The sequence below is a fragment of the Euleptes europaea genome, chromosome 18, assembly GCF_029931775.1.
Source record: "Euleptes europaea isolate rEulEur1 chromosome 18, rEulEur1.hap1, whole genome shotgun sequence".
NCBI classification, from domain to species: domain Eukaryota; kingdom Metazoa; phylum Chordata; class Lepidosauria; order Squamata; family Sphaerodactylidae; genus Euleptes; species Euleptes europaea.
In genome coordinates this window covers 42094003-42111953 of record NC_079329.1, presented here as the reverse complement: position 1 = coordinate 42111953, position 17951 = coordinate 42094003, and the positions used below count along the sequence as shown (strand labels likewise).

The following is a 17951-nucleotide window of genomic DNA, read 5'->3' as shown; positions in this document are numbered from 1 at the left end:
GGCCACTGACTGTGCAATTGAGGTGGTGAAAGACTGCACATTAACCAAGAGTAAGATTTACCCTATGAGCGCTTCTGAGCGCACTGTACTACGGGACTTTTTGGACAAAAACCTTGCCAGAGGGTTCATTCGCCCATCGAATGCTTCCAACTCAGCCCCCGCATTTTTCGTCCGAAAAAAGGAGGGCGACCTGCGCCTATGCATCGACTTCCGAAAGCTCAATGCAGTTACCCAAGCCAATGCCTACCCTATACCGCTGATTTCAGATATTTTGGGACAATTGCAGGAGGGACGTATATTCTCCAAATTGGACTTAGTAGAAGCCTACTACCGCGTCCGTATCCGCGAGGGAGACGAACCCCTCACTGCCTTCTCTAGCTGTTTTGGAATGTTTGAATTCCTTGTGGTGCCTTTCGGGTTAAAAGGAGCTCCGGGGGTCTTCATGCAACTCATCAACGAAATCCTCCACGATTTACTGTACCGCGGGGTGGTAGTTTATTTAGATGACATTCTTATTTATTCAAAAACCATGGATGAGCATGTCGCTCTGGTCCGAGACGTTCTGCAGCGCCTGCGCAATCACCAACTCTTTGCAAAGTTGGCTAAATGCAAATTTCATCAGAGCAAAATAACGTTCTTGGGATATATAATCTCCCACCATGGCCTTAGCATGGACCCGGCCAAGGTCCAATCCGTCCTCGATTGGACCCCTCCCTCCAACCGCAAACAAGTACAACAGTTTCTAGGTTTTGCTAATTTCTATCGCGGGTTCATCCCTAACTTCGCCCAAGTGGCGCTGCCCATCACCGACCTACTGAAAACAAAGGGTAAAGGAAGCTCTGCTACGTTACCCTCCGCTAAGATACTGTGGACTGATCAATGCCAGGCCGCTTTTGTAGCCCTCAAACGCCTTTTCACTTCGGAGCCCGTGCTACGGCACCCAGACCCGAATCAAATGTTCATTGTGCAAGTCGATGCCTCCGACGTGGCTATGGGAGGGGCCCTTCTCCAAAGAGGACCAAATGGTCTCCTTCACCCCTGCGCTTACTTCTCAAAGAAGTTTGCGCACTCCCAATTGAACTAGCCCATTTGGGAGAAAGAAGCATCAGCCGTTCACCATGCACTTACTCTGTGGCGACAATTCCTGGAGGGGTCTAAAGTACCCTTTGAAGTCTGGACCGACCACAAAAATCTAGCTGCCCTCACGGGGACCCATAAATTGTCCGCGAAACAACAGCATTGGGCGCATTTCTTTGCTCAGCTTCGTTTTGTCCTGAAGCATGTCTCTGGAAAACAAAACGTTCTCGCGGATGCTCTCTCCAGACTGCCTCAATACCCGGTGAAACTCGATCGGCCAACAGACTCTTTATTTACGCCCGCGCAAAGAGAAGCCCTACCCGTGCTGGCTGTACAAACCCGATCCCAAACACTGCCCCCACAACGGAAGCACGCAGTAGCTAACGCACCAACTCCTCCGACCCAACCGGCCACCAAGCCGCCTGCAGTCAGCGCACCGCCGCACGTAAGCGCTTCCCCCTCGTCGACCCCCATATCTGCTCCTGCTTCCACCGTAAATAAGGGGGGGTTCCCGTCTCCGAGTCCTTCTTAAATTCCCTTCGGGCACAATGCCTTATGGAACGCTCTACTCAAACCCTGCCTCCCGATGTAATCGAACAAGGAGGTTGCTGGTACAAAGACTCGAAATTATACGTGCCCAAAACGCTCCAAAAAGAAGTCTTGCATTTGGCTCATGGAGTAAAAACAGCTGGACACTTTGGGTTCCTAAAGACCCTTCACCTGTTGCGCAGTCAGTTCTGGTGGGGGGGAATGCGTTCTGACATTGACTCTTTTATTCGCAGCTGTCCTGTTTGCGCCACGGTCAAACGATCTCAAGGCAAGCCCCCAGGACTACTGCAACCTTTTGAAATACCCAGCAAACCCTGGGAAGTGATTGCTATGGATTTTATGACGGATCTCCCTCTCAGCGGGGGGAAAACTGTGTTATGGGTTATCACTGACTTATTTTCTAAGCAAATACATTTGGTTCCGTGTGCGGGGATCCCCTCCGCTCAGAAGTTGGCCCATCCTCTTCGTGTCACATGTCTTTAGACTACATTCGTTTCCGCGCAAGATAATCTGCGACCGCGGAAGTAGTTTTGTTGCTAAGTTTTGAAAAGCTTTTCTCAAATTGGTGGGGGTGGAGCAAGGGTTGTCTAGTGCATACCATCCCCAAACCGATGGTCAAACCGAACGTGTCAATGCTGTACTCGAATGTTATTTGCGCTGTTATGTCAGTTACCACCAAGATAACTGGGTGGAACTGTTGCCTTTTGCAGAATATGCCTACAATAATGCTGTACATCAGTCCACAGGTTTCAGCCCGTTTTATGCGGTGTATGGACAGGACTTCTGTCCTATCACCCCGGTAGAAGGATCAGAGGCGGAGGGGTATGCCAACATTGCCTCTTGGGCACACACCCTCCGTACAACATGGCCCTGGCTGATTAGCAACCTGGACCGAGCCAAGCGCAAATACAAGGCGCAGGCTGACAAGCATCGTTCCCCCAGTAGGGACCTGCAAGTAGGTGACCTGGTATACCTTTCCACCAAGAACCTGCGCTCCACCCATCCTTGCCATAAGCTCAGTGCTAAATACATTGGCCCATTTCCCATCACCCGCCTCATAAATCCTGTCACGGTGGAACTGTCTCTCCCCAAAACTCTGAGGCGTGTGCACCCCGTTTTCCATGTCAGCCTTCTAAAGCCCCATATTGCTTCCCCACAATGGCACCCGGAGCCGCCTCCTGAACAACCCATAATGGTGGGGGGGAGGAACATTTCGAAGTCTCCAAAATCCTGGATTCCCGCTGGAAACACTTCCCCCCTGCCTATGACGAGTGGGTTCGCGCACGGGATGTCTCCGCCCCCAAACTCGTCAACGCCTTTCACAATACCTACCCGGACAGACCAGCCCGCTTGCCGGATGGGAGGGGGACTTAAGGGGAGCAGGATGTCAGGTTGTTATCTCGGTTTAGATGTTTCCTTTCATTTCTCTGCTGAACCGTCCAGACTCAAGGACGGCTACACATACCAAAGCCTGGGAACGCCACTCCTGGGAAATAATGCTCTGTTTATGCTTTGTAATCTCCTGCCGTTTCTCTGCCTTATATTTCCAAATAACGGGCAAGACTAGCCATAGCTTTCATCTTGCTTTTCATGCACTGTATTGCCTATTTGACCAGTAAAGCCATCTGCTTGGAATCTGATTGTCTCTGTGGTGATTTCTGGTTCGATGGGTCAAGAGCTGACAGCCACGAACACTGAGCCGCAGTCGCTGACCACCTTGCGCGGGAAACCATGGTATTTGAAGACGTTAGACACAAACAAACGGGCTAACTTTGGAGCGGAAGGCATGCCCGTGCAGGGGACTAGGTGCACCTGTTTGGAAAAAAGATCCGTGACTACCCATAGTACCGTTTTCCCCCGGCTGAGGGGCAGATGAGTCATGAAATCCATGGCAATAACTTCCCATGGTCCTTGGGGTGTCTCCAAGGGTTTTAATAACCCTGGTGGTTTGCCCGTGGGACGTTTTGCTCTAGCACATACAGGACAGCTGCGGATAAAAGAGTCTAAGTCCTACCGCATTCCTTGCCACCAAAATTGCCGACGAAGCAGGTGCAAATTTTGACAAATCCAAAATGTCCTGCCATTTTAGCGCCATGAGCAAGCCCTAAAACCCCCTCGCAATGCCTCAGGTACATATAATTTGACATTTTTAAACCACAACTCCCCCTTTCTCTCTCTCTCTTTTTTTTAAAGAATTTTTATTATTTTCTCATTTATTACATCATATCAGTATCACTACTCAGTTATAAAAATTAATAAATGCAAATTAAAATCTAATAAAATTTCTAATACAAATAAAAGTGACTTCCCCTTCACTTGCTTCCATCTAAAAATAAATTGTAAATACTTTTGCTAACACTATAATCCCCATCTATATAAGAAATTCATCCTTTTCCTGTTTTGTCTAATACAAATCTTATAATATCCTAATTAGCCATTATACAAAATGTATACATGGGATTAAATCAAAATTTATCCTTTAGGTTGATCCATCAAAAAATAATTTTCACAATAAGTTCTCCACGCCTCCTTTCCCCCAGAAAATTATAGATTATCGCTAGGTGTTTATATAATAATAAAAAGAATTACCCAACATCTCTTTCCATTCATTAAAAGAATAGTTATTTTATGTATGTAATTTTCAACAAAGTTCGCCCATCCTTTTTAAGCATATTAATATTGTAATAAATCAATATCAATTATGATTCTCTTTCCATTTAAACCAGTCCGTTTAACCCATTCCCTTTAATCATATCACCAAGAAAGACCCAACTCTTTTATATTAGTCTCTTTGCTCGGAATTTCCAGCATTTCCTTCTTGTCTCCAATAGCAATAGATGTCGGAAATCATCCTTGGAGGTCATTATTGAAGTCTCTTCTGCATACAGATGGTCTTCATAGTAAATCCAGGTTGTAGTCTGTTCCATCCCACATTCAAGTAAAGGGATCTTGTCAGCTCCAATTTTCTTGCTTATTAAGTCCTCCAAGCATATGTTAAAGATTTCCTCAGGCAGATTAAAGAGACACAAATCAAAGTCCTTCACTGTCAAATCCATTGTTGGTAACAGGATTATCGCAGTTTGTTTATTGAGGTTTCCCATTTCATCCGAGTATTTCCTCTGTCTTTCTTCTTTCTTGTCATCAAGTGGCAGTTCTGTAGAGCCTTTGAGGTCTTCCTCATTTATTTTTTGGGTAGTTGACTGGATATCAACATTCATTGTAACAGCCATCCATTCCATCTGCTTTGCCATCTGCTCCTGTTTTTTTAACATTTGTTCTTACCATCTAGCAGATGCCTCATACTGCTGGGCAAACAGATCTTGGATTTTTTCCATTTTTACTCTCTTCACTGATTTACTTCTCCAGTATATGGATAGACTATTGGCTTATACCAAGCAAAATCGCTGTGTTTTTCATTTAAAAATCTTCAATGAACTGGTGAAATTTTTTTTTTTAAAGTTTGAAATACCATCAAGTTTTTTTGGCCACTGTAGGTCGACAGCCACAGGAAACAGGAAGTCAGCCGAAAATAATGCAGGTGCAGACCTTTTGTCTTCCCCTTTTTGTAGTTCTTAGTAGTAAACCCTTTGTTTGGTGCACTGGGGGAGCTTCCGGTATAGCGTGATTTTGTACTTCCTTCTACAGAATCAGCAGAGATTTCAGTTTTAAGTACGTGGCAGGCTGATCTTCCTAACCCGGAAAAGGTATTGTGACCAAGGGGAGGGAGGGTTTTATGCCTCTTTCCCCTCAACCGTCACGGAATCCAATTGGTATTTGTCACGTCCATCAAAAAATCAGTTGTTTAGTCTACCCAGAGATCCGCTTGATAACGTCTTTACTGCTTTATCAGATGTCTTATCTCAGCCAATCAGTGTTTTTTTGATGGGGAGGGAGAGTGCGGAGTTCCCAATTATTTCTCAGCCAGGGTGTTCTTTTATCCCGGTAAAAGCGAAAGTATTCTTGTTACTCACATAGACTTCAGATAGTGAGGTGTTATCACTAATACATTTTTATTTCTGTTCTATCGATCTAGTTTCTATTTTAGGCTATGTCAAAACATATTAATCAAAATATTACAATAACATTTTTCATAGTTACTATTCTTGCTGGTCTTACTGGTCTCTGAGATCATAACTATATTCAGTTTAGTTCTAACTTCACTGTGTGTCTTCTGTAAAATGTTTGCCATTTCTGTTCGTGTTCTTCCAGTGGATTCTTCTTCATCCAATTTGAGAGTCTGGCCATGTCTGCTCAGTGTAAGGGAATGTGTAGTATGAAGTATGACGAAAATTTTGTAAGGCCACTTAAAAGGGTTAATTTTTTATCAATTTTTTACAGATAATCGAGAAATCTAAACATTTAGATGAGGTTCTGGTAAAAACAGACCCTCGACATGCAAAGGAACAGTTCAGCTCTATCCAGAGGTGGCAAGCCAGACACCAGCAGCCGTTCAGGAAAGGAGGTTTTTTGCGGTTTTCTCAGAAAAAGCTGGCGGGCATCAGAGCCCAAATCCCTAGTGGAGAACTCGTAAATGGACGAGATCCTAAAACTCTTCAGGTAATTCAGACAATAATTGATAAGTGCTTCATCAATGCAGAATTTTAATGTGAAGTTATAGTTAATTGTAATTTATACAAGAAATAAATTTTCATTATGTCACCCCATTGTTTACAAGCATTATGCATGCTGTGTAGCAAAACAAAAATTTCAGGGTACCTTGATGTAAGAATAGATAACCTGTGCGGAGCAGCTAGTGCATGGAAAGCCTGTAGGGAACCATCCGTTGAATTTGCAGTGGCTTTTGTCATGTTGTAAATGTTTAAAACAAGCTAAGGGTGTGTAAGGGGTCATAGGGAGAGACTTCTCTGAAATCCATCAAGTTTGTCATAGCCCCCAGAGAGCCTTGCTCTCTGCCTCTGACAATCTCCTGGTGATCCCCGGCCCAAAGACCATTTGGCTGTCCTCAGCCACAGCCACAGCTTTTTCACCTAGTGAAGACCTGGGCCTGGACGGCTCTTTCCCAGCAAGGTAGAGATGTTCCACCAGGCCTGTAGTTGAAGACAACGATGGCTTCGCATCTGTGGACATCTCACTGGCTGGCTGGGACACTGACTGCCCCCCTGCCTGCTCCTCGTGTTTGAATTCTGTTCCCAGCCAGCTCCTTCTCCATTTTTAATCAGGTTATGTGGATGTTGACCTGCCCAATGTATTGTATATAGCGTAGTGTAGACGTTGGCAAGTAGTGGGGGGTGGGTTGCTGATTAGGCGCTATCATGTTTTAGAGTTGTGGTTATGCTTTGTCTTTATCTAATTTATATTTATTGTTATATACATTATTGATAGCATTTTTTTATTTTGTGTTGTGAACTGCCCTGAACTCTGCTTTGGCAGAAGGAGGGCGGAATATCAATTATTGTTGTAATTAGTGTTGCTGTTGTTGTTATAAGTGACGTGTTAAAGGCCCACAGGAATTAGGGATGAGGACTTTCCTTCTCTCTTCCCCCCACCCTTTCAGCATAATAGCCCCCCACTGCAGAGCAATCACCTGCTCACATAGTTCTGAACTTCACTGTAATGTTAACATGAGATTGCCCAGGATATTGAAGTCTGGAGCCAAATGAGCAGGAAGTTATCTGTTCATGAGCCCGTGTGGCAGAGTGCAAAGGGTATTGGTGCTGTTTTTACCTGTCCGTTGTCATACTGTATGAGTGGGGAGAAAAATCAGGATTGAGAAATAAGCGCCTCACATCCCAGCCCCACACGGGCCCTCTGCCCCTGCAACTGACATTCAGCGTCCCTCTGTGTTCTGTGGCTCCTTGAGAGCAAGAAGCTGCTGTCCTCAGGTTGCCTCTTTGGGCTTTCTTTAATTTTCTGAATTCTAACCTTTTTTCCCCATGGTTGCAAGTATGCAGATTTGCTGCTTCAATGCTATGAGAGGCTCTCGTACGTTTGCTGTTATAAGATGTAATAGTGATTTGATCTATGTGTCCAGGATTGAATCCTTCTGAATTTGTGTAAGACGTCTGTATAGAACACTGAAAAATAACTCGCTCTGCACTTGGAATGCTGCCCTCAATTTCAGTTGTTGAAGATGTGGTACGGACTGAAGGAGAAAAGACGAAGCAAGTATCAGAAAAAGGCAGCGAAATGCCCTGATCCCTGCCTGGGTACCTGGCAGCCGGACATCTATTTTGCTTCGGTTTCAGAAACATTTGAAAACGACGTAGAGAATTTCCTTACAGAGTGGAGCACTCGGAATGAACTCAGCTGTCGTCAATCTGAACTTTCTTTGGAGAGGTGGTAATTTTATTTAGTCCGCATCTAGCTTGGAATGCACAAGGCTACACGTCCAGATCTCAGCCTCTGTTGCTGCATTATGGCCCCAAAGAAGGACAACCATAGCACAGATTCATAGCAGAGAGCCTCACAGCAATGGTCTCATTGCCAGTATGTGGTGCTCTGTTCTGCTTACTTAAGAAGCCCCACTAATATGGAGTTGAAGCTTATTACAGTCTCTAAACAGAAGGCCCGCATTTCCAGGATTAACTAGGGTTTTATAATAATTAAGGACTTTTAGAGGGGGATGTTTTGTTGTTGTTGTGAGCCAGCATGGTGTGGTGATTAAAAGAGGTGGACTCTAATCTGGAGATCAATTCCCTGCTCTTCCACATGAAGCCTGCTGGGTGACCTTGGGCTAGTCACAGTTCTTTCTGAACTCTATCAGCCCCACCTACCTCATAAGGTGCCTGTAGTGGGGAGTGGAAGGGAAGGTGATTGTAAGCTGCTTTGAGACTCTTTTTGGTAGAGAAAAGCAGGGTATAAAAACCAGCTCTTCTTGTTGTTGTTTACTTACTTTAGTGTTAACTGATTACCAAAGCAGGTTGATTCTCTGCTTTACTTTCCAATAATTACTTCTGTAGCAGCTGAAGAGGGTCTTTTTGGTAATCAGTAATGCTGTCCTTAGGGAGCCCCGTGGCGCAGAGTGGTAAGCTGCAGTTCTGCAGTCATAAGCTCTGCTCACGAACTGAGTTCGATCCCGACAGAAGTCGGTTTCAGGTAGCCGGCTCAAGGTTGACTCAGCCTTCCATCCTTCCAAGGTCGGTAAAATGAGTACCCAGCTTGCTGGGGGTAAAGGGAAGATGACTGGGGAAGGCACTGGCAAACCACCCTGTAAACAAAGTCTGCCTAGTAAACGTCGGGATGTGACATCACCCCATGAGTCAGGAATGACCCAGTGCTTGCACAGGGGACCTTTACCTTTAATGTTGTCCTTATAAAGTAGTGGCTGAACAAGTAGTTCTAATACTGTAGCACTGAGTCGTCATAAGACACACGTACAAACTTCCATCATTCCAGTAGACCAAACATAGCCGGTGGAAATTTCTGTCAGAGAGTGTGAAGCTAATGATGTGACTAGCGCAAGAGCTCCTCTTGATTTACATCATTTTGTGTACCAGTTTAGTGGCTTGTGTGTGTGTGGGGGGGGTATTTGCATCTTCCTGTGTTACTGACTCTCTGAAATTACCTGAAATTTAAAATATATTTCAGAAGTACAGTTCAAATTCACTGTTAACTGTCCCTCACTGGCTTGTATGCCTGAACAACTATAGAGGGATCTTAATTATTCTTTAATTAAGAGATTTTTAGCTGAATAATTATTTTATTGGAGCACACAGACAGAATAATGGTAGAGGTGGATGCTAGTCAATGAGACAGCAATGCTGATTCTATGACCTTAAGCAGATGATGGGAGGGAGGGCACCATGGCCATCTTCTGGACATGGAGTAGGGGTCACTGGGGGTGTGGGGGGAGGTAGTTGTGAATTTCCTGCATTGTGCAGAGGGTTGTCTAGATGACCTTGGTAGTCCCTTCCAACTCTATGATTCTATAACTTCTATGACCAACCATCTTATTGCTGTTATTATTGTAAACTCTCCTTTCTGTCAGTCCCCCAGCCACTGACTCTTTATTAGCTGACTGCGCATCGTTCTTGCTTTCTGCGTCAACTCCTTTCTGTGTCTTCAGATTAAAGGCCTTGCTGCATCTGAAGTGGCAGCAGTCCCTCTGTGACCCGGGGGAAGCGGTGGGACTTCTTGCTGCCCAGAGCATCGGGGAGCCTTCCACGCAGATGACTCTCAACACATTCCACTTTGCTGGACGAGGTGAAATGAATGTCACTCTCGGTATCCCAAGGTGAAGTGATGTCCCATTGTCTCTGTGCGATTTTGTGGTTAATGCCCTGCTCTAGACTTGTATGCTCTGTGCAAGCTGGGTACAGTAAAAGAAGGGTAAGGTACCTGCTTGGTGAGCCTGAACTATCTGGAAATATACCTGCCGGGCCGACTGAAATAAGTGATTTGTACTGGGTAAAAGCCCTGACCTAGGTTGGCCCAGGATACCTCAGTCTCATCAGATCTTAGAATTTAAATACTTGGATATGGGAGACCACCAAGTTAGTCCTGGGTTGCTATACAGAGGCAGGCAATTACAAACCATCTCTTGCCATGAAAACCCTCTAGAGTCTCCATAAGTCGTCTGCGACTTGATAACACTTTCCACCACCATTGGGTGAAAAGGATCAACCTCTGAGTGTAAGAAAATTATGCAAATGGAACAAGGGGAGTTCTGTCATGACAGGTTTGAGATTTTAAGCTCACTTCACAGGTTAGACTGACTTTCTGCATATAGGAAATGTTTGAGTTATTAATTGCCTTGAGTAATCTTAATATATTTTGAAGAGTAATTCTGAATTTATGGTTTGCTTCTGAGTGGGAAGGATGGTTCATGAAACAAGGTGTCAGAAGAGCAGGTAGTGGGGTGAGTTACAAAAACTCTGAAAAGGATAAAAACCTCACACAGAGCTGCAGAATAACAGGTTATCAGCTGAAGGAAGGTGGACAAGTAAACAAGCAAGGGAATGTTGAAGGCTTGGAGGAATGTGATCCAGGAGCCAAAGGGACAGTGAATTAAGCCAAACTGTTGGATACTTAGCACCTTAATTTTGAAAACCACATGCACTATATGCCGTATAATTATCCAACAATCCTTACTTAATCTGTGGGTAATGTGTCACTGCCCTGACCTGAAGGGAAAGCACATAGCAAGTGCCTTGATAGAAAACACACACAACTGTATCTGGATTGGTGAGGGGACCAGCTCTGCCATCTGAGTGGAGCTCTCAGGTTTTTATTAAGAAAGACACGTAATGAATAATTAATTAATTTGAACATTTCCCTGTGCATCCTGCTCATATGTGATAGGAAATACCTCCAATGATTCTGCCAGTCCCTCAGCCTCCACCTTGCCATTCTCTGTCACTCCTTCCACCATTTGTTCAAAGGCATTTTTGATCACAGGACCTAGAGAACTTGCATTTGTTTTTTCCTCTGGAAGAGGACTTGAGCACTCAGGAAGTGCAGATAGAGGAGCTACTACAAGTAAATGATACTGAGATGGAGGGGAGACAGTTGATAAGGTAAGGAGAGGACTGTCAGAGGGACCAAATTTCTCAATGGCATACCGACACAAATGCCAGAGCTGCAGAGTATGAATGGATGCTCTTGGTTCAGTTTGAAGAACCTTTCCTATTCTTTCCCAGTCTCCCAATCTTAAGGATCCTTGTTCAGGATACCAAGGACACTGTTCCCCTATTTCTTGAACCAGCTGAGAAAGCTGCGAGCTGGAAATGCTCTATCCTATCTTCTCTAAAAGATAGCTCAATTCCTCCACATGCTTCTGCTGTCCAGCAGAGAGGGAGGAGCCCATACTTACCTGGGATTCTCTAAACAGAATGAAGGGTGCACCTCGAAGCCCGTGCCGGGTGAAGTAAGCGGGCTGGGATCCGGTCCCTGTTTGACGGGCGCCAGATGAAGGGATAGCACATAGCAAGTGCCTTGATACACAACTGTATCTGGATTGGTGAGAGGACCAGCTCTGCCATCTGAGTGGAGCTCTCAGGTTTTTATTAAGAAAGACACATAATGAATAGCAAGGTTGATCAATACTTTAGACAATGGAACTTAGGCAAGGTATACCACGATTAATGATTAACAAGATCAAGGCATAGCGAAGACAATGCACATTCCTCTTGTAGCCAGCATCCTTTGAGCAAACATACATAAAATGATGAGATTAAAAGAAGCTAATCCCTTTAAGGCTGCTACACTGAGGTCATTAGGTCACTATACAGTCAGTAGACTTTGGCCAGGAGCAACTCAGAGACCTAGAGCTTGTTGTGAACCAATATTTCAAGAATCAGGGTTCAGTGGAACCAATATTAAAATGGCGAGGGTGTGGAAAACGGTTGTATGCAATGCCTTTGTGCCAAGGGCCTGCCCTGCTGGTCACACAAAATACATACAAGAATCTTCTACACTGACCTGGATAGCCCAGGCTAGCCTGATCTCATCAGACCTTGGTTAGTAGTTGGATGGGAGACCTCCAAGGAGTACCAGGATCATGACATGGAGGCAGGCAATGGCAAACCGCCTCTGAATGTCTCTTGCCTTGAAACCCCTATGGGGTCGCCATAAGTCAGATGCGACTTGACGGCAAAAAATTAATAAATGTGTCACTTAATCCAGTTTCTTGTGCTTTATGTCATGAGAGATTTTGTTCATTTAAGAGGGCAGCATCTTGTAAGTTGAACACACATAATATCCATCATCTGATGGTGAGATGAAGCTCATTAATAAACCAGCGAGTGATGTTTGATATTATTCAATTTAGCAACTTTATTATTTGAAACATCCGGCTTCTTAATATTAATAAAATGTCTAAATATTAAGTATCTGTGGCTAAATGTTTGATGATTCTTTGATAAAGGTTGCGGGAGATCTTGATGGTAGCCAGTGCTAAGATTAAAACCCCCATGATGTGCATTCCTGTGCTTAATACCAAGAGAGCTCACAAGAGAGTGAAGGAGCTCAAGAAACAGCTGACCAGAGTGTGCTTAGGCGAGGTAAGTCTTCCTTCATTCTTTATAGGAACTCCCTAATCATGAAATGAAGGGTCTTCCGTTCTTCACCTGAGGGAAAATTCTGTTGTCCCAGTATTCAAAATAAATATGCATGGCATGGGAATATCCTGACATTCTTCTTGTTGTTTCAGGTGTTACGGAAAGTGGATATTCAGGAGTCTGTGTGTTTGGAGAATAAGCTAAGCAAGCACCGCATCTACACCATCAAATTTACCTTTTTGCCATATGAATGTTACCGAGAAGAAATTTGTGTGAAGCCAAGGGACATCGTGAACTTTATGGAGACAAGGTCAGTGTCTTCTCCTGCCCATTCCTTCTCCAGACTTCAAATGCAGGCTTTAGACATCTACAGGATAATTATGACATGATAACTTATTTAAAATATTTATAAGCTCTCCTTTCTCCCAACAAGTTGGGATCCAAAGAAGTCTGACCTTTTTGTCTCCGCATGGGGAGGGAGGGCCCACCGTCCTCTGTTTTTCTTCCTGCTTCCCCTGTGAGCACCCACAAAGAAGGAGCTCTGAGGATCTTTCTTCAATTCCCTACAGAGCTTTCAGGCAGTTTCTCTAGTGTGCCTCTCTTTGTTTTTTGGCACCTCACTTCTCTTACCATGTGTTTAAGAAAAGCAAGCAAAATCCTCCATCTCGTTATGCCTGCCTCTCCCCTCAGTGCTTGCTCAGCTGTCTTGTCGCCTGCCACACCCAGACAGAAGAGTCTTAAAACAGTAATAATGTTTCATTTAGAAAACATAACCATTACAGAAATCTGAAAAATGGTTAGAAGTACCTTGTTTAGTGAATAAGATCTGATTTAGTTAAAAGTATCTTAATTCAAATTATCTAGACTATAAGTAAGTAGGTATTCTTTACCCAATCATGTCTTTCATGAAATCCTTCAGTCCATAAGGACTGAAGAGATCAGTGAGTCTGTGTAAAGACAGGGTAGACCTCTAAGACACTCGCATTTGTTGGAGAAATCTCTGGTATATGCAAAGACCAGAGAAATCTGTGTGTTTCTCAGTCCACGCAAAGACTGAGTCTATAAGCCTTAAAGCCTGGAAGGCTTTAAGAGGGGAGTGGACATGTTCATGGAGGAGAGGGGTATTCATGGCTACTAGTAAAAGTGGATACTAGTCATGGTGCACACCTATTCTCTCCAGGATCAGAGAAGCTGTCAGCTCTTGGTCCCTCGAACCAGAAACCACAACGGAGACAGTCAGGTCCAAAGAAGATGGCTTTACTGGTCAAATAGGTATTACAGAGCATGAAGAGAAAGGTGACAGCTATGGGGCTGCCTTTGCTGGACTTTGGTATTATAGATGCCCAGAAGGGGTGAGAGATTACATATTGACAACAAAACAAGTTCCCAGACCTTCAAACAGAAAGTGTCAGGCATAACAGTTTAGAGAGAGAGCCCTGAGAAAGAGCAACTTCAAACGGAAAACAACTTCAAACAGAAAGTGGCAGGCATAACAGCTCTCGCAACCTTGGCTGCGGTTCAGTAGGGATAACATTCCTTGAGTCAGGATGGAAGAGCGAACAACACTGATATGCCTGACATTCTGCCCCCCTTAAGACCCCCTCCCACCTTGTGAGGGGGACGGTCTATCCGGGTAGGCGGTGTGGAAGGCGGTTACTAGGTGCGGGGCGGAGACGTCCTCAGCGCGCACCCATTCATCGTAGGCAGGGGGGAAGTGTTTCCATCGAACTAGATACTGCAAGGACCCATGTCTTGTACGTGAATCTAGGATTTTTGACACTTCGAAATGCTCCTCCCCACCCACCATCACGGGCTGCTCAGGAGGTGGCTCTGGATGCCAGTTTGGGGAGGCAACATGGGGTTTTAGGAGGCTGACGTGGAAAACGGGGTGAATACGTCTCAGGGTTTTGGGGAGAGTCAGCTCCACAGTGACAGGATTAATGATTCGGGTAATGGGATAGGGTCCAATGTACTTGGCACTGAGCTTATGGCAAGGTCGGGTGGACCGTAGGTTTTTAGTGGAGAGGTATACTAAGTCACCGACCTGGAACTCTTTGCTGGGAGAGCGGTGTTTATCTGCTTGCTCCTTATATTTGCGTTTGGCTCTTTCCAGGTTGCTTACCAGCCAGGGCCAAGTAGTACGGAGGGTGTGTGTCCATGAGGCTATATCGGAACCCTCCCCCCCCTCAGGCACCCCCACCGGAGCAAGAGGGCCGAAGTCTTGACCGTATACAGCATAGAAAGGGCTAAAGCCCGTAGATTGATGGACAGCATTATTGTATGCATATTCTGCAAATGGCAATAGTTCTACCCAGTCATCTTGGTGGTAATTTAGATAACAACGTAAATAACATTCCAACACAGCATTAACACGTTCTGTTTGCCCATCCGTCTGGGGATGGTAAGCACTTGACAATCCTTGTTCTATTCCCACCAGTTTAAGGAATGCCTTCCAGAATTTAGCCACAAAACTACTTCCGCGGTCGCAAATTATCTTGCGCGGATACGAATGTAATCGGACCACATGTGACATGAAGAGACGGGCTAACTTGGGAGCGGAGGGAATACCTGCACACGGAATCAGATGTACCTGTTTGGAAAATAAGTCAGTAACAACCCAAAGTACTGTTTTCCCCCCACTAAGGGGGAGATCTGTCATGAAATCCATGGCAATCACTTCCCAGGGTCTGCTGGGCGTTTCCAGTGGTTGCAGCAACCCTGGGGTTTTGCCTTGAGAACGTTTGACCGTGCCACAAATGGGGCAACTGCGAATACAGGAGTCCACATCAGAACGCATTCCCCCCCACCAAAATTGTCTGCGCAACAAATGAAGAGTTTTTAGAAACCCAAAGTGTCCTGCGGTTTTAGCTCCATGGGCCAACTGTAGTACTTCACGTCGAAGTCTTTTTGGCACGTACAGTTTTGAGTCTTTGTACCAATAGCCCCCTTTTTCAAGTACAGCTTGGGGCAATGTTTGGGCAGTGCGTTCTGCTAGGCACTGAGCCCGCAGGGAGTCCAGGAAGGCATTGGAGATGGTTACCCCTTCTCCTTTCGTAGAAATGGGTGATTCCGGAGTTGGTGGAGGGGGAGGGAGCGTTTGCTGCGGAGCGCTGGAAATCGGTGGCGCCTGGAGCGGCTGTCGCGGAACGCTGGAAATCGGCGGCGCAAGGGGGGCAGGCGAGGGAGCCTGCTGGTTTGGGCTGGCTACCATGTCGGCCATGGCATGGTTCTCTTGCCGGTGTCGAGTTTGAGCTCGGGTCTGCACGGCTAGCAGGGGTAGGGCTTCCCTTTGCGCCGGGGTAAATAAAGAGTCTGTTGGGCGCTCACGTTTTATTGGATATTGAGGCAACCGGGATAGGGCGTCTGCAAGCACATTCTGTTTCCCGGGCACATGTTTGAGAACGAAACGGAATTGAGCAAAGAAATCTGCCCAACGTTGTTGTTTCGCGGATAATTTATGGGTCCCCGTGAGGGCAGCTAGATTTTTGTGATCGGTCCAAACTTCAAAGGGGATCCCGGACCCCTCCAGAAATTGCCTGCACAGCGTCAGGGCATGGTGGACGGCTGATGCTTCCTTTTCCCAAATAAACCAGTTTAGTTGGGAATGTGCAAACTTCTTGGAGAAGTAAGCACAGGGGTGCAGGAGACCGTCCGGTCCTCTCTGGAGTAGGGCCCCCCCCCCATGGCTACGTCGAATGCATCGACCTGCACAATAAACATTTGGTTCGGATCTGGGTGCTGCAGGACCGGTTCAGAAGCGAAAAGCCGTTTGAGGGCTACAAAGGCGGCTTGGCATTGATCAGTCCACAGTATTTTGGTGGAGGGCAACGTTGCAGAAACCCCTTTACCCTTCGTTTTCAGGAGGTCAGTGATTGGCAGTGCTACTTGAGCGAAGTTGGGGATGAAACCGCGATAGAAATTAGCAAAGCCCAGAAATTGCTGTACCTGCTTGCGGGTGGAGGGCGGAGTCCAGTCCAGCACCGATTGGACTTTGGCGGGGTCCATGCTGAGGCCCCGATGGGAAATTATGTATCCCAAGAATGTTATCTGCATAAAGCTGGTGGTTACGCAGCCGTTGTAACACTTCTCTGACCAGAGCAACATGCTCTTCCATGGTTTTTGAATAAATAAGGATATCATCCAAATCAACCACCACGCAAATCATGGAGGATTTCATTAATGAGTTGCATGAAGACCCCCGGGGCCCCCTTTAACCCAAAAGGCATCACAAGAAACTCATACATTCCAAAACAGCTAGAGAAGGCGGTGAGGGGTTCGTCTCCCTCGCGGATACGGACACAATAATAAGCTTCCACTAAGTCCAACTTGGAGAAAACGCGACCCTCCTGTAATTGTCCCATAATATCTGAAATCAACGGTATAGGGTAGGCGTTGGCTTGGGTAACTGCATTAAGTTTTCGAAAGTCAATGCATAAACGCAGGTCACCCTCCTTTTTCCGGACAAAGAACGCAGGGGCTGAGTTGGGAGCATTCGATGGCCGAATGAACCCTCGAGCAAGATTTTTATCCAAAAAGTCACGTAACACAGCGCGTTCGGAAACGCTCATGTGGTAAATCTTGCTCTTAGTCAGTGTGCAATCTTTTACTATTTCAATTGCACTGTCAGTGGCACGGTGGGGGGGCAAGGCGTCACATTCCTTAATATCAAAGACGTCTGCAAAGTCCTTGTATGCTTTAGGCAAAGACGGTGGTGATGTGGCATCGGGGATTAAAGCTGGAATGGGTGGAGATGTTACTGCGACTTCTTGTCGGTGTAGTGCGCACATAGGATTGGTAAAGGTGATTGTATCCGTTTCCCAATCTATATAAGGACTATGGCCTTTAAGCCTATTAATTCCTAGGACAACTTCAAACCGGATGGGGGCTATAGTGAAGTCTATTTGTTCCCAATGGGAACCTATGCCCATCGCTACTCCCCGTGTGCGATGATCGACTGGTCTCCCCTTAAAAGGGCTTCCATCCATCTGGGCGAATTGGACGGGAGTGGGTAGCGCTTCGGACTTGACTTTGAGAGCTGCAAATGTGGCTTCACTAATTAAAGTGCGACCGCAGCCAGAGTCAATGAGTGCCTTGACAGGTAGTTGGGGGGGCCCTTTATAGTGTTGTAACACTGCGTCCACATAAACAGTGGTTTCCACTTCACTCACCTTGACGGGAGCTTTGGGTTTTGCAGGAGATTCCGCAAGGGTCTGTGGAGACGCTCCACTCAACACAGACCGAATCCGTTTTTTGACAGATCAATAGGGGTTTCCAGGTTTAGTGCTGGAGCATTCCATTGGTCCTCGTCAGAAGAAGGAGAGTTGTCCCCCACTGGGGCACTTGTAATCCGAGACCCTGTGGGGTCGC

The 17951-nt window shown here is 45.8% G+C and overlaps 1 protein-coding gene across 1 annotated transcript in view; it reads left to right on the top strand.

Annotated features, from left to right (window-relative positions):
• The window catches only part of POLR1A (RNA polymerase I subunit A), a 139834-nt gene that overhangs the window by 69854 nt on the left and 52029 nt on the right, over positions 1-17951 (top strand). The window contains exons 22-26 of the mRNA XM_056864736.1: positions 5965-6183; positions 7709-7923; positions 9653-9820; positions 12452-12587; positions 12737-12894. Of these exons, the coding sequence (XP_056720714.1) occupies positions 5965-6183; positions 7709-7923; positions 9653-9820; positions 12452-12587; positions 12737-12894 (896 nt within the window). The remainder of the gene's footprint in view (positions 1-5964; positions 6184-7708; positions 7924-9652; positions 9821-12451; positions 12588-12736; positions 12895-17951) is intronic.